A 16839-nucleotide genomic window follows, 5' to 3' on the forward strand; every position below is an offset into this window, starting at 1 on the left:
TGTGTATATATATATAAAGAAAAAAAAAATATATATATATAAGTGATTTGTTATTATTATTATTATTAGGGCTTCATGTTAATGTTAATTTAATGTTTATAAAACTTATTGAAATGTTTTCAGTGTGTGTATCATTTCTTTTTGGACATTTTCATCTAATTTTATCAAAACCGTGATAATATTGATAATCGTGATAATGTCGGTCACTATAATCATGATATTAAATTTTCATACCGTTACATCCCTAGTCACATCACATCGCGCGGTGCGACAAAATACAATAGAATTCTATCGAATAGAATGGAATAGAATTCGCTCACGTCAGGTGTAGAATAGAACCCATTATAATCAGTGATGTTGTCTAAGCTGGATGCAGTAAACTGATGCTTCGTTCTATTTATGACATGCTGACACAAAGTTCAAATAATTTTCAACGGTCACTTTGTTGCGTCCTGTTGCGGCACAGACACGGTGTCAGCATAGTTTGTCAGTACAGTCAGTAACGTAGCAGATTGAAAAGTTAGCATCTTTCTGCAGTCCAATAGACGGCAGTGCGGTGGTGGCTTGAGTCTGTTGAATGGTGATTTAACGCTACGTTGTCAACAAGTTGGAGAGACTCAATGCTAAGTAAATAAACAACAATGTCCCCATCTTTTACTCTCACAATGAGCTTATCATATTCGTTTGCTACATTAGTAGGGCCCTATGATTTCCGCGATGCAGAAAACATGGATGGAATCGCGGAATCTAGTCATAAATTTCTAAATAAATAAGGTTCTTCCTGCATAAACCTGCCCCTGTTGGTTTGGCAGTAGCTTGCTTGCCCTACACCAGTTACCTTCTTTAATTTCTTAATTCAAGTTATATATATTTTGTTCTATTTGTGTTATTTAAGATATTTATGATAAGTGAAGTTTACTGTTAAGTGCACTGATGTCAGACTCATTTTGAATAATAAAGTTTATTGTTAAATTGTTAAATACCCCGCCTCCATTACATAGGCCTATGTTTGTCACATCGTTAAAAGTGTTTGATCACCACATTTGAGTTATCATTGCAAAAAATGTGTTTATGTATATATATTCTGTTTATGTAGGCTTTATACTGTATTCTTTATACAGTACCAGTCAAAAGTTTGAACACACGAATGGGAAGTGTGTCCAAACTTTTGACTATACTGTACTATAATATAGCCTACACAAAGAATATCAGTATCAGGCTTTTTTTTACTCCCTAATATCGGTATCGGCCCCCAAAAAACCAATATCGGTCGGGCTCTAATTAAGATTATGCTATTCATAAAATATTTGATTAGTAGACTAATCAAAGGAAAAATACTCGGGATTTTTCTCAACACTGAGTGGCTTACATAATCACATAGGACCTGAAAAGAACACATGTACTTTAATGATGCCTGAGGTGAAATGCAGTGTATGCATAATAAAGAAAGAGGAGAAAATATCATATTTTTCTTCATACAAAAGGCGGCAAACAAGCATAACAAGGTGTGTTTTGCAGGTTTTACAGTTCCTTTGTTATTGTTCTAAATAAAACCATGAAATCCAGTCTTAATCATTAGCTGCACATATTTTATTTGCAATAATTTACATACAATTACTTAAATTGAATTAACGCAAATGTCTAAGCATGCCTATTATTAACATATTGGCTGTTTATTAGTACTTATAAGGCAGATATTCTACATGACCATATTCTACATCCCTAATCCTACCCAATACCTAAACTTGACTACCTTTCTAACTATTAATAAGCAGCAAATTATGAGTTTTTTGAGGCAAAAGTTGTAGTTAATGGTTTGTTAATAGTGTGAATTGGACCTTAAAATGAATTGTGACCAAAATGAATTGTTACTTTATTTTATACATTGGCAAATCACAATTTGTTTTAAACGGTAGCTGTGAAGCAAAGCATGTCAGGTTCTTCGGGGTAAGCTGTGCCAGTGGATCAAATAAAGGTGATCATGAGATTTGCCTCCAAATGTAGGAAATAGATACACTATTGTAATTTTTGAAATGTCAGAAATAATAAATCTTAAATTGTCTAAGTGGCAAGTCACCTGATTTGTCTATTATAGAATCAGACATAGAATTACTATATTATAAATAAAATCAATGGTATTTGAATGCATTTTACAAAACAAGTAGTTTCCAAGGCAATGTAAATGTATTCATTTTTATTTATTAAGAGATATATGCATTCTTGAATGGGATCTAACCGACCAAAAATGCATTGTGGACACTTTTTAATGCAAAATCATTTCTTATTTTGTTTCTTTTATTTTGGAGTGAAATATAACCTAAAAATTTCTCTGTGAGGCCCACTAAAGAAGGAAACGATTCATCCAAGGCAATTCCAGCATTTGTTGACATTTGTTTATCACACCTCAGCAGGTTTGCTCACAGTGTCCCGACAACTTCTACCTCATTTGTAAGTTTACAAGGTGTTCAAGTGTGTCATGATGGGTGTTCACTTGTGAGGAACCGCTTGGTTCGTTCAGTCCGCCAAAGGAAGCAATGAATTATCAGCCAGGCAGATTAATCTGTTGATATTTGCTAATGTTGACATTTTCTCATTTTGGTACTGTAGTCATTTTTTAGTACCATGCAGATAAATGACGAACCAAGTGAAGCTTTTCTGATGCTTCCTCTCATTTGGAATCTTGATGTTGTCACAGCTAAAATCTTCTATTATAAGTAAATTACTAATTTATGGCTGATTAAATGTGCATCCTTTTTTATAGTTTTATACTAAATGGTTTTATATCAAGAAATCATTAAAGTTCCAACCATTTACACTGCATATTTATATCCAGACTCTTGACCGTACAACATGGGCCACCAGAAACGACGATCAAACAGAAGAGGTTTATCTGCCACAATGTAATGACACACACTATATGCGCACAATCAGCAGGAAGCCAAGAGCAAGTTACTATGACAAACAGGGATTATCATGCATTACTGGAAACGCATGCATATGAGCGATACACTGCAGAGCTGCTTTTCGCTGGCATACGCCCATCAGGTATCTGAGCCCTCTTTGGCAGCATGTCCTCAGAAACAGGGCCAGTTGCTATGGCACTGTGACGAGAGTTTGGACTCGAGCATTTGATCACATGTGTCAAATGGACAAAAGCTAGATGAGTGTAATTGTGCCACGGCTCACAGATCATCCACAGTTCATTTTCACGAATAGAAACTGGCTCGCACCTTGTTCCTCTAGTGGCATGTTTCTCTGGGTTTGTCCGTTGCTTTATTAAGATCTCTCCCAGGTTGCTTTAGCCCTGGAGGGCTGTTTCCAGCACTGCTCATAACACAGTTTCTTGTTATAAAAACATACACTTCTATTTTCCGATTCAGTGGTTTAATATTCCGCCACAGCCTGTCGGAATTCTTCCGTTACAGGTGTAATAATGTTTTAGCTTGGATAGAAATTAAATGTCTGTTTTGTTTTCCATGGCAGGAGCTGATTTTACACAGATAACAGGGAGCAAAACACACAAGGGTGTGTTTTAACCCTCATTTTTCCCTATCTATTAATTTATTCAAAAATACATTCAAATTGTAATTCATACATTCAATAAACTGAATTGTTATTGGATTGGTACAGTATACTAAAAGTAAAAATATAAAAAAAAATAATTTTCTATATAGAATTATTTACAAATTATATAAATTTATAAATAAACATATTAAATATTAGACAATTAAAAGGACAAGTAGTACATAACTAGATAAAATTCAAGTGAAAACTGAAAATATGAAACAAGAGTAAAAATGTAAATACTACAGTATAAATAATAATATTTGTGTGTTTGTATGTGTCCAAAAAAAATCAGATATCATACTGAAGAAAAGTGTCTGATTAAAAGAATGAAATTCTTAAAAAGAAAATATTACTGAGTAGTTCAGCATACAGTTATTTTATTTTTTTTATATTTTAAATATTTTAAACACTGTATTCAGCAATATGTAAATTAATTTAATATGGGCTACCTTTGTGTGTTGTGTTGTACTAGAACAATTACTGTCCACAAAGTGATGGTCTATTATTTGATTCTATTGTGCTGAAATGACCAAACCATTTTTCCACACTCTTGAGCCCTTAGAAGTTGATCGGTCACCATCCACTTACTTATGGTTTCCATTGTAACCCATAATAAGCTTATCAGATGCTGGTCTTTGATCAGGCACTAAGCTTTTGGCAAAGAGCTGTACACACTCTACTGAAAGTAACTTGACCATTTAAAGGGTTGGTTCACACCAAACTGAAAATTCTGTCATTAATTACTCACCCTCATGTCGTTCCAAACCCATAAGACCTTCATTCATCTTCAGAACACAAATTAAGATATTTTTGATGAAATGTGAGAGCTCTCAGACCCTGCATAGACAGCAACGAAACTGTAATGTTCCCAGGTCCAGAAACGTAGTAAGGACATCGGTAAAACAGTCCATGTGACATCAGTGGCTCAACTTCAGTTTTGCGAAGCTATGAGAATGCTTTTTGAGCACAAAGAATTCTTCTCCCCCGAGTACTTGGGAGAGTACCCAATAGCGTAATCTACGTAATCAGCGTCGTTTACGTTCGGGGAGAAAATGCGCGCATGAACGTAATCTGCGTAATCAGCATTGTTTGCGCTTAGGGGAAAGCGTGCGTATGCATTGTGATACTCTCTAAAATGGAGAAAGACGTAACTCGAGGGAGAAGAATTGTTGAAAAAATTATGTTATTGTTGTTTTCTTTGTGCTCAAAAAAAGAAGGACTTACGGCTTTGAGGGTGAGTAATTAATGACAGAATTTTCATTTTGGGGTGAACTAACCCTTTAAATGGTCTAAACTTGGTAACGTTTGCATAATACAAGCACGAATATCAGAAAGGCATGTGGTGTGGTGAATTGAATTTGCTTAAAAGGGTAGACCAACCATTAAAAGTCAATTTTGACAACTGAAATAACAAATTTTTGTACCGACGAACACATTTCCCATCAGCCATTGGTCGAACAAACAGATTGCACCGTCCCAAAATGCAATTGAAGATATGTACAGAAATACATTCTTAAAAATAAAGGTTCTTTATTGGCATCTATGGTTGCATGAAGAACCTTTAACTTCACACTAAATGTTCTTCACACACAAAAAAATGGTTCTTAGAACTGTTCACTCAAAAGTTCGAGAAACACAAAATGGTTATTCTTCTGTGACATCAATGAAAAAAAAGCCTTTTTGGAACCTTTATTTTTTTTTAAGAGTTACAGAACACAATCTGTTTGACAAGTGCATTTAACTCTGTAGGGCTTTTCTGTTGAGATCAAGACAGCACACACATAGCAGTGGAGTTTTCTGTCTCAGTGCTAGGGAACGAGATGCCAGATAAGCTGTGGAGCCATTATTGAACCAATCAATGCAGCAGTAGGAGCTGACAGAGTTTACCAGCAGTGCACATTTATAAACATACAAGGGACTGGACTTGTAAGTGTGGTCCAATGATTTTATCTACTCAGCATTTTATTTATTCACCCTTATGCCAAGCCATATGCCTTCTTTCTTCACAAATGGAGATGTTTTGCACAATGTTCACACTGCTCTTTTCCATACAATGAAAGTAGATGGGGACTGCGACTTTTCAACTCCATAAACATTCTTTGAAACTACTTCACAGAAAATAGAAAGCCATACACGCTCGGAATGACATGAAGGAGTAAATGTGGGAGAATTTAAATTTTTGGATAAATATTCATAGGCAATAATGAAAGTGTTAGAATGACTATGTACAACAATGTTCAGTGTCTTAGATCTTGTATTTTCAGGATCTTGTCTACATCACTGAAAATTCTGTCATTAATTACTCACCCTCATGTCGTTCCAAACCCATAAGACCTTCATTCATCTTCAGAACACAAATTAAGATATTTTTGATGAAATGTGAGAGCTCTCAGACCCTGCATAGACAGCAACGAAACTGTAATGTTCCCAGGTCCAGAAACGTAGTAAGGACATCGGTAAAACAGTCCATGTGACATGAGTGGCTCAACTTCAGTTTTGCGAAGCTATGAGAATGCTTTTTGAGCACAAAGAATTCTTCTCCCCCGAGTACTTGGGAGAGTACCCAATAGCGTAATCTACGTAATCAGCGTCGTTTACGTTCGGGGAGAAAATGCGCGCATGAACGTAATCTGCGTAATCAGCATTGTTTGCGCTTAGGGGAAAGCGTGCGTATGCATTGTGATACTCTCTAAAATGGAGAAAGACGTAACTCGAGGGAGAAGAATTGTTGAAAAAATTATGTTATTGTTGTTTTCTTTGTGCTCAAAAAAAGAAGGACTTACGGCTTTGAGGGTGAGTAATTAATGACAGAATTTTCATTTTGGGGTGAACTAACCCTTTAAATGGTCTAAACTTGGTAACGTTTGCATAATACAAGCACGAATATCAGAAAGGCATGTGGTGTGGTGAATTGAATTTGCTTAAAAGGGTAGACCAACCATTAAAAGTCAATTTTGACAACTGAAATAACAAATTTTTGTACCGACGAACACATTTCCCATCAGCCATTGGTCGAACAAACAGATTGCACCGTCCCAAAATGCAATTGAAGATATGTACAGAAATACATTCTTAAAAATAAAGGTTCTTTATTGGCATCTATGGTTGCATGAAGAACCTTTAACTTCACACTAAATGTTCTTCACACACAAAAAAATGGTTCTTAGAACTGTTCACTCAAAAGTTCGAGAAACACAAAATGGTTATTCTTCTGTGACATCAATGAAAAAAAAGCCTTTTTGGAACCTTTATTTTTTTTTAAGAGTTACAGAACACAATCTGTTTGACAAGTGCATTTAACTCTGTAGGGCTTTTCTGTTGAGATCAAGACAGCACACACATAGCAGTGGAGTTTTCTGTCTCAGTGCTAGGGAACGAGATGCCAGATAAGCTGTGGAGCCATTATTGAACCAATCAATGCAGCAGTAGGAGCTGACAGAGTTTACCAGCAGTGCACATTTATAAACATACAAGGGACTGGACTTGTAAGTGTGGTCCAATGATTTTATCTACTCAGCATTTTATTTATTCACCCTTATGCCAAGCCATATGCCTTCTTTCTTCACAAATGGAGATGTTTTGCACAATGTTCACACTGCTCTTTTCCATACAATGAAAGTAGATGGGGACTGCGACTTTTCAACTCCATAAACATTCTTTGAAACTACTTCACAGAAAATAGAAAGCCATACACGCTCGGAATGACATGAAGGAGTAAATGTGGGAGAATTTAAATTTTTGGATAAATATTCATAGGCAATAATGAAAGTGTTAGAATGACTATGTACAACAATGTTCAGTGTCTTAGATCTTGTATTTTCAGGATCTTGTCTACATCGCTCTACAGGGTTTTAAAAATGCACACAGGGGCTTCTCAGAAACAAAGCACCAAACTGCAACTTTCAAAGGCTTTTGAATCGGTCTTTTTTCCTCATTTTCTGTCTTGTGGGGCTCATACATTAACTCAAACATTTTGTTGTTCTTGAAATTATGTCTAGACACTTGCGCTACTTTTATTGTTTGTAGACAGATAAGCTAACTCTTACGCAACTGCTCTTTGACAGGTGCTGGGGAGTCTGGGAAGAGCACAATAGTCAAACAAATGAAGTAAGTGCTCTAATTAGTACTCTAATTACGCTTCAGTTTTATGCTGAATATAATTTATTGGTTACTCATATCTCTTTATATAGAATCATCCATGAGGCAGGCTACTCGGAGGAAGAGTGCAAGCAGTACAAAGCTGTTGTCTACAGCAACACTATTCAGTCTATCATCGCCATCATTCGCGCCATGGGGCGACTCAAGATCGATTTCGGAGATGCAGCACGAGCGGTGAGTCACAGGATTGGTGGCCTGGTGCGCTTCATGTTACAGCCCACTTGTGTAGATTCACAGACACTATAAGAATGTGAATAAACGGGAGAAACTGTAACGGTCCATTTGGCGGCTGGAAATTCAATGAAATGAATCATCTTTGATAGTGAATGTTTAGTCCGGAAATTGCAATTGATGAAAAATTGGATTCAAATGTGCAATGGCTGAAATACACTTAAAAAATAAATAAAACAAGACAATAGCTATGTTTCCATCTAAACATGCGAATTTAACTTATGCGCAAAACTAGAATATCGCATAAAATATTTTCGAATAAAGCACCGTTCCATCCAACGAGTCAAAGAGAACAAAATGGTCACTTCCTGATAAACTGGCACTAAATATCACTAAGCAAAGTCAGAGAAGCCACTGAATATAATAATTTTCATTTATGATAAATTACTTGCACCTCAGAGCGAGCAAACAAAACAATAAATGCTGTCATTGCTTTTGGAGGTGGATGCATGATGTAAAGTCAATTATACAGAAATACTTGGATGACAGACTTTGCAGACATTTCAGAACGACCAAAACAACATTTCAGATGCTGTGAACGAGATCGGTCCACCGGTTAGTCAAGTTATCCCGTCCTATCGTGCAGAGTCACATGACTTTTTTGATGCGCATGGTGGAATTTATTCAGTAAAAGTGTTTCCATCTTAGTTTAGTGCGCATTTTTTCTTATCGGATAAAAGGTTTATCCTACTCAATTGTGCTCATACGTTTTTTATGCGCATTTTTTTAATTTATGGGCATCTTGGCATTTCCATCCAGTGTTTTTTTAATGCAATATTCCAAAATGCGCATAAAAATAGGTGGATGGAAACATAGCTAATGATAATTGAATTCATGGAAGAATTCAAATCTGCTGTTCTCTCTTTGTGTCTCAGGATGACGCGAGGCAGTTGTTTGTGTTGGCGGGCAGTGCTGAAGAGGGTTTCATGACAGCCGAGCTGGCTGGAGTGATAAAGCGTTTGTGGAAGGATGGAGGAGTGCAGGCCTGTTTCAGTCGATCCAGAGAGTACCAGCTCAATGATTCTGCAGCATAGTGGGTATCTTTGTCTTTTCTCTACCCATTTAAGTCCCCATTCTGTTTTCCTGTCTGTCGCATATGTCCTCTGCTTCACCTTACGCCACATCCTAACCAAGTGTGAAGCGATAAAGTACTAAGCGATGAATCACCCCACAGGAAAAAGAAAAATCACAACCAAGATTTCTTTAATATTTCAATTGGAGAGCAAACTGAAACTACAGCATCTATGATAATGACCCTAGTAATCTGTGTCTCTTCTAGAGTTTCAGAATGTATCACACACTAACACACCAAAGCCTGCAATCAGAAGTTGGATATCTCAATACGATCTCAACTTTTCTAAATACATTCTTTCAAAACCAAATTATGAGCTATACTATCCAAATATATCATTATATTACATTATATGCATTATTTAACTCTTGCAATATGTCAACGGTTGTCTCATTTGTATCGGTTTTTATGTCTTCTAACAGATTTAAGATGGATATTCTGACACAAAGTTGGCACTTAAATGAAACATAATTGAAAAACCTTCTTGTTGGAGATTTCCTCTGTGATTTTTTTTGTCCAAGGTGACTTTAAAGACAGGCATCATATTTTGTAAGTTGTTTGGTTTCTATAGAATGCAACAATCAGGTTCTGGAAATAAGAATCCCATTAATTTTCTCCATAGGGGAATTTATTTATTTTATGTCAACTTATAGACCCTTTTAGGGCCGACGTCACAATTACATCACAGCGCTAGCAAGAGGCAAAACAAAGGGAAAACTGGAGGCGGTCAATTCAAACCAGCGTAGATTCGGCTACATAAGGAGCTTTAAATGTCATCTTGTTGTGATGTTGGGTGCCAGAATCGATGCAATACAGCCTCAAATTAGAAATTGTATCGCATACCTGCTGCCACTGCCAGACAAAAAACCGACGACAGCTGTGGTTTAACATGATAAAACAAGCAGACTGGACTAAAACGACTGTCAAAAATGCTCGTGTTTGCAGCGCACACTTCTTATCAGAAAAGGTTCAATAAAGTATTGTCTTTTGCTGTTATGGGTGCGTCTAAAGATTTCTTATGCGTCTCACGGCTATGTCGTGAATGAATTCATGTCTGTGTGCATGTGTGTAAAACAACATACTGATGATTTATATGTTTAATCATTTGTAATTTTATATACATTGTTATGATTAATTGTGGCTGGAATAATAATGTAGCTGTAAAAATAGTTGCCTGCTGACATTGAAATGTATATATATCTTCATGACTAGATAGACACGGTGAGTTTGTCTTTATTATTAGGGCTGCACGATATATTGTTTCAGCATCGATATCGCGATGTGCGCATCTGTGATGGTCACATCGCAGGATGTGCGATGTTTAGTATACTGATCGTTATATTTATACTGACCGTTTTCTTTGCTCACACACAGACACCGCGTCTACACCTAGAGTCATTAAATTAAAATGTACTCATTGATTCAGTCATTAAATGTACTTTTTGAAAATAGAAATTCTTCAAAACAATATGAAACCAAAATGAATACATAAGGCATATTTCTACAAATTTGGAACAACCACTAATTTTAAGATAATGCTTATTTTGGTAAACGTATATAAGTGTACAATTTATAGTGTTTAGTATAAGTGTTTATATAAAATCAATAATGGATTTATATTTTAGGTTTTATTTAAATTACATCTTTAACAATGGGACTGTAGCTCTTTACACAGTCTTGTACCTTTTGTGATTCATCTCATAGCTAGTTTGTTTGGCTCATAGCCTATAATTCTTTAACAAATACTTTTTTAATATCCCAAATAGAATGAAAAACCTTCCAGAACCAAGGCAGCTGAAAAGCGGTCAAGCAAGGCTGCACTCTATTTTAACTGCTCCACCCACATTGAAATCTCATTGGTCCAAAATTAAAATATGTAACATATCATGACTTGAAGTCCTCATTAGCTGTGTTTTTTATCACGTCACACAGTATTTTGCTCTCTGCGGAGATGTGTCATGTTTCACCTAGTTGGGACGGAGATGAATCACCTCATAACTTTTTGTTTTTGTCCTCTACAGCCATTCTTTACTTATCTCTCTATCTGTCTACCTCACATACCATCCTCCCTTCCTATCTCTCTCAACCCGTTCACCTTTTTGGGTGCTCAACCGTTCATTCCCCCTTCTGTTTTCTAGTTCCCTCCCCTTCTGTTTTTCTCGTTCAACAAGCCCGAACATCAGCCACTGCCAAAACAGCAAGTTCAAACAGCTTTATCCAGTACACCGAGATCTCCTGTCTTACCGTATCCAGACTCTCACTGTTTGAGCCTGGGACGAGCTTGTCGATATTTGCCCCGCTGTAGCTGCCTGCTTCCTAGAACATGCCTTTACCCTCGACTCGGAAAACCCGCCTGTCCGACACTAGCCACATGTTTACGACATTGATTTCATGTGAGAAAAATACACAGAAGAAAGTGTGTCACATGCTACAGTTGAAGCATGCAAATATGTGTGGGTGCGTGTTAAAGTTTCATGTTGCATCAAACCGTTGCTAAAGATAACGGAGTTAAAGATAGCAAGTACAGATAACAATTATGTAGTGTACTCAAAAATTCCTGTTTCTCTTAATCAAATAGTAATGCCACTGCTGTTCTCGTACAACTGTGTGTGTGTGTGTGTGTTCGAGTAACCATCTACTGTCTATTAGACACAGTTGACTTGCACCGTGGCTAAGTATGAACGTCCCCCCTCCCCACTGCCCCGCTGACTTGCACTCACATCGCACTTTAACAGGCCTGAGCACGCTTACGTCATTACGATGCAAGTGCAAAAAAACAGGAATTGTAACTTTGTGGCTTATTATTTTGAGTGGTTTGGGGTGCTGTGACACGTGGTCCTCTTGCATGTGTAATATATGTTACTTAATTATTCTATCGCTTATGTCCTGCAGAAAGACTTTCAAGATCTGTGGTTAGTGCTCACACTATATATGTTCTGAGTTCAACCAAACCAGTATGGTATGGAGCGATCACTATAGTCAAACAAACATGCTTCATATTGCCTAGTGTGGGTACACTGAATAGAACTTCATAAGCATCTGATCTGAAACGCTCCATATTGTTTTGTGGGACAAATACTTATAAGTAGAACCAATTTTTTATTATTTCTTTTTCCATTCATTCATGTTCTAAACACTTGTCCTACGCAGGAGAATTGGATCTTAAAATAAAGTGTGACCATAATAATAATAAATATTCATAATCCATATTTTACATAATTATTTTAAATAATCTGTTGATCATTTAGCCTTGTTATTGTATTTAAATTATTAAAAAGATCCTCCTAATAAAACGACCTGCCTATAGATGCCTAAGATTCTGTATAGGCTTAACAAATGATTAACTACAACTTTTGCCTCAATCATTTCCTAATTTACTGCTTATTAATAGTTAGTAAGGTAGTTGTTAAGTTTAGGTTTTGGGTAGGATTAGGGATGTAGAATATGGTCATGCAGAATATGTGCTTTATAAGTACTAATAAACTGCCGATATGTTAATAATAGGCATGCTAATAAGCAACTAGTTAATAGTAAGAGTTTGGTCCCTATACTAAAGTGTTACCATTATTATTAGTAGTAGTAGTATTGGAATAATTCAAATAAACAAAAAAAAATTATAATGAATATTGATTTTTATTATTTTAGTATTGTCTAACTTGATGAATCAAAGGCAAAAGCATATCATGAAAGTAATATTTAATAATTGGGTAACACTTTAGTATAGCGACCAATTCTCACTATTAACTAGTTGCTTATTAGCATGCCTATTATTAACATATTGGCTGTTTATTAATACTTATAAAGAACATATTCTGCATGAGCATATTCTACATCCCTAATCCTACCCAATACCTAAACTTAACAACTACCTTACTAACTATTAATAAGCAGCAAATTAGCAGTTTATTGAGGCAAAAGTCATAGTTAATGGTTTGTTAATAGCGAGAATTGGACCTTAAAATAAAATGTGAAATTTTAAAAAGATTTACAGTTTCATTATCAATAAAACTATGGTATTATCTGTACTTTCCAGTTTTGAATGGCACTTTTCAGTATTGAAAATATCTATCTCTGCTGTTCTGTTCTCTCTACGTTTTTTGGGGGGGATTCCAGGATTGCCTTCTCTTTTACAAACACATTTGAATGTTGAGTTTTATAATTCATTTAAAATGAAGTGCCTTATAAGGTTTCCTTTTAGAAAGGTGTTTGCATCAGTAACATGAACGTGGGTAAGTGGGTAGCTTGCTAGGTTGTGGAACAGAGTTTCTATGTAAATTTGTGTGTGTGTGTGGTAGATGACTCATTTGTATATTTGTGAGTGCGTAACGGAGTTTGGCTTTTGTTTACGCCGTTACTAAGCATTACCAAATCGCGAGCTAAACTGTGGCCTCTGTCACACCATTTTAGTCAGGACCGTGAACATCATATGAAGTGGGCAGTTGGCAGACGTTATGGCACAATGTTTGTTTTTCAGGAAACAGCCCTGCTGACTGTTGTGCAATTGTTTGAGCGGCCTTGTGTGTGTGTGTGTGTGTGTGTGTATAAAAATTTGTTTTAGCAGGGGATCATCTCCACCCAGGGATTGCCGGTCTACCCCTGTTCCCGTCTCGTGAGAAACCCTGGCGGGACTTTTGGGCCAAGAGATTAACTTAAACCACAAACTTAATTTCATCTGAACTAACCCCTTCCTTCCCGTTATATCTCCACAGCTACCTGAATGATTTAGACAGAATATCACAGGCCACCTACATACCCACTCAACAGGATGTGCTGAGGACCCGAGTCAAAACCACAGGCATTGTCGAGACACACTTCACTTTCAAAGACCTCCACTTCAAGTGAGCACTTCAGGTTACTTTATTCCAAAACTGCCAAAAATATATTCTTGGCTAATCTTATTTCAACCCAAAGTCACAAGAAAAATAAATTATATTTTGCACAAAAATCAAGCCACTTTTTGTTCTCCAATTCTCAATAGCTTGCAATAATGCAATAAAATCTTGTTATTATTAAAGTGAGAAAATATTACTATTAAACATATACTACACAATATTTTATATACTTACAAATATTTAAATTGAGATTTGCATTTGTAGAATGTAATTGTACAATTATACATTATGGCAGTATTTGTTGTACTGAATTTATGCTGATTGTAATAAAAAATGATTTACTAAATATTACAGTAATGGAAAATTGAGGAAAAATATGTTTAATTCTCACTGAAATTATAATACAAAAATATTAAAGTAATAGCTCACCCAAAAATGAAAATGTTGTCATCATTTATGTCATTCCAAATCTGTATGAGTTACTTTTTTGTGTTGAACAAAAAAAGATATTTTGAAGATGCTGATAATCAAACAGTTATTGGTCCCCATTGACTTCCATAGTATTTCTTTCTCTACTATGGAAGTCAATGGGGACCAACAACTGTTTGGTTCTTCAAAATTCTTCAAAATATCTTCTTTTGTGTTCAACATAAGAAAGAAACTCATACAGGTTTGGAACGACATGAGGGTAAGTAACTGATGACAAAATTTTTTTGGGTGAACTAGCCTATTCCTTTAATGGTTCAAAAATTGATTTAATATTTTTCTTTTATACACACACACACACACACACACACACACACACAAAATGGACAGCACCTGAGTTAAATATATGAGTGTCACAGCAAAGGGTCTGAATACTTAGGACCATGTGATATTTCAGTTTTTCTTTTTTAATAAATCTGCAAAAATGTCAACAATTCTGTGTTTTTCTGTCAATATGGGGTGCTGTGTGTACATTAATGAGGAAAAAAAATAACTTAAATGATTTTAGCTAATGGCTGCAATATAACAAAGAGTGAAAAATTTAAGGGGGTCTGAATACTTTCCGTACCCACTGTATATGGGTAAATATGACCACATAATGAAGTATGCATAGTATACATAATATGATATGCATTTGCATATCCACAGATTGAACTATTAGGAACTACTTCATAATATTTGTATCGAGTTTTGTTGTCAAATCTTGGTAGACTGTGCAAATACTGTGTGACTGCAATCATGTGCAAGAGTGATAGAAAAGAGAAGCAGAGAGAGACAAATAGAGAAGTGTCACTCGAACTGGTTTGCACTCCGATTCAGACAGGAAGAGGAAGTACATATCATCAGTTTCTTTGCCCATTTTTAGCTATATAACTTTCAGAGTTGAAAACGAATGTCCAACTCAATATCCGTGCATATGCTCTGTATTTGTATGGATATTAGATCATCACAGCAGTAGCTTCGCAACATGCTAACACCAAACCCTATTAAAAGCAATTGTGAGTTGAGTCTACACTATTTTTAGGGGGGCACACAGAATTGCAACATTAATTTAGCAAGGCAGCTCACTAGTTTCGAGTTACAGAAATTTGATAAACATTTTAAAATGTCATGTATTTCAGGATGTTTGATGTTGGGGGTCAAAGGTCGGAGAGGAAAAAATGGATCCACTGTTTTGAAGGTGTAACTGCCATCATCTTTTGTGTGGCACTGAGCGATTATGACCTGGTGCTGGCCGAAGATGAAGAGATGGTAGGAAAATACTTCCTGTTATTTAAAAAAATACAGAATTACAGTGTATATGTGAATCTGTATTGGATGAATGAGGGGTAAACTAAGCCTGACGAGAAAACCAATTCCTGCATTTATCATATAATCCATGTCAACGTCATATTGATTCAGTTTGAGTCCTACTTTATTAAGCATTCGCAAACATATATTGATTGATTTAATGGTAAATGGCAGAGGGCTAAAGCACATCTCCACCCCCAGCCTATATTCCATAAATCAAGGTTTTGAGCTGCGTTGAAAGGCAACTCGATACAAAGCTCGGCATGCAGTCATTAAATGATCACAGAGTAGACCGTGTATATTATTGTGTAATATAATATGGTGTTTAAAGATGCTTCTAAGCCAAGATGCTCTATCGACACCCACTTTGTAGTTCACTAGTCCTTATTTCTTATGTTCCGTCAACCAATTTCTTTTTCTGTAGAACCGAATGCACGAGAGCATGAAGCTGTTTGACAGCATCTGCAACAACAAGTGGTTCACGGACACATCTATCATTCTGTTCCTCAATAAGAAAGATCTGTTTGAGGAGAAAATCAAGAGGAGCCCACTCACCATCTGCTACCCAGAATACGCAGGTCAGACCCCGATACTGGATTTGATTCTAGATTTTACACACACACACACACACACACAATATATATATAAATATATTGTTAGAATTCTAAACCTAAAAAGAAAAATAAAGTGCCGTTTTGTTATTTTAGTATCATTGATATATAGATTTTGTTAATATTTTGAATTAGATTTTTTGTAATTTTCTATTTAAATGTTAGTAATTTTGTTGTTCTGTTATTTTTTTTCATTTGTTGTTATTTTAACGTCTATATTTTAAAATTAAGTTCTAATTATAATCTTAGTTCAATTAGTACTTCAACTAACTAATTAACGTTAAACTAAATTACGTTTTTTTAATGGTTTTGGTTAGTTTCAGTTGACAATAATAACCCTGGATAAAATGTTGGATAAAATGTGGACAAAGCTCTAAATTATTATTTAACACACACACATACATGGGCCATTCTAAAGAATTGGTGCAAACTGCAGTGCCACAACCAAAAAACACATTTAAAAAGCATTTAAGTATTCAAATCTTAAATGTTTATTAAGATCCTTCTATTATCTATTGAAACCCACAATAATATTTAAAATATTAGCTTAATAAAAATCATCATTTATTGGGTACTTTCAATTGGGAGGTGG

General features: G+C 35.6%; 1 protein-coding gene across 3 annotated transcripts in view; it reads left to right on the plus strand.

Annotated features, from left to right (window-relative positions):
* The window catches only part of gnai1 (guanine nucleotide binding protein (G protein), alpha inhibiting activity polypeptide 1), a 29271-nt gene that overhangs the window by 8701 nt on the left and 3731 nt on the right, over positions 1 to 16839 (plus strand). For all 3 annotated transcript variants that reach the window (XM_016279768.1, XM_016279760.1, XM_016279776.1), the window contains exons 2-7: positions 7632 to 7674; positions 7758 to 7899; positions 8832 to 8989; positions 13738 to 13866; positions 15468 to 15597; positions 16061 to 16214. In XM_016279768.1, coding sequence (XP_016135254.1) covers positions 7632 to 7674; positions 7758 to 7899; positions 8832 to 8989; positions 13738 to 13866; positions 15468 to 15597; positions 16061 to 16214 — 756 coding nt within the window. The remainder of the gene's footprint in view (positions 1 to 7631; positions 7675 to 7757; positions 7900 to 8831; positions 8990 to 13737; positions 13867 to 15467; positions 15598 to 16060; positions 16215 to 16839) is intronic.

Source organism: Sinocyclocheilus grahami, unplaced genomic scaffold (assembly GCF_001515645.1).
Source record: "Sinocyclocheilus grahami isolate Dianchi unplaced genomic scaffold, SAMN03320097.WGS_v1.1 scaffold8.1, whole genome shotgun sequence".
Classification (NCBI taxonomy): Eukaryota; Metazoa; Chordata; class Actinopteri; order Cypriniformes; family Cyprinidae; genus Sinocyclocheilus; species Sinocyclocheilus grahami.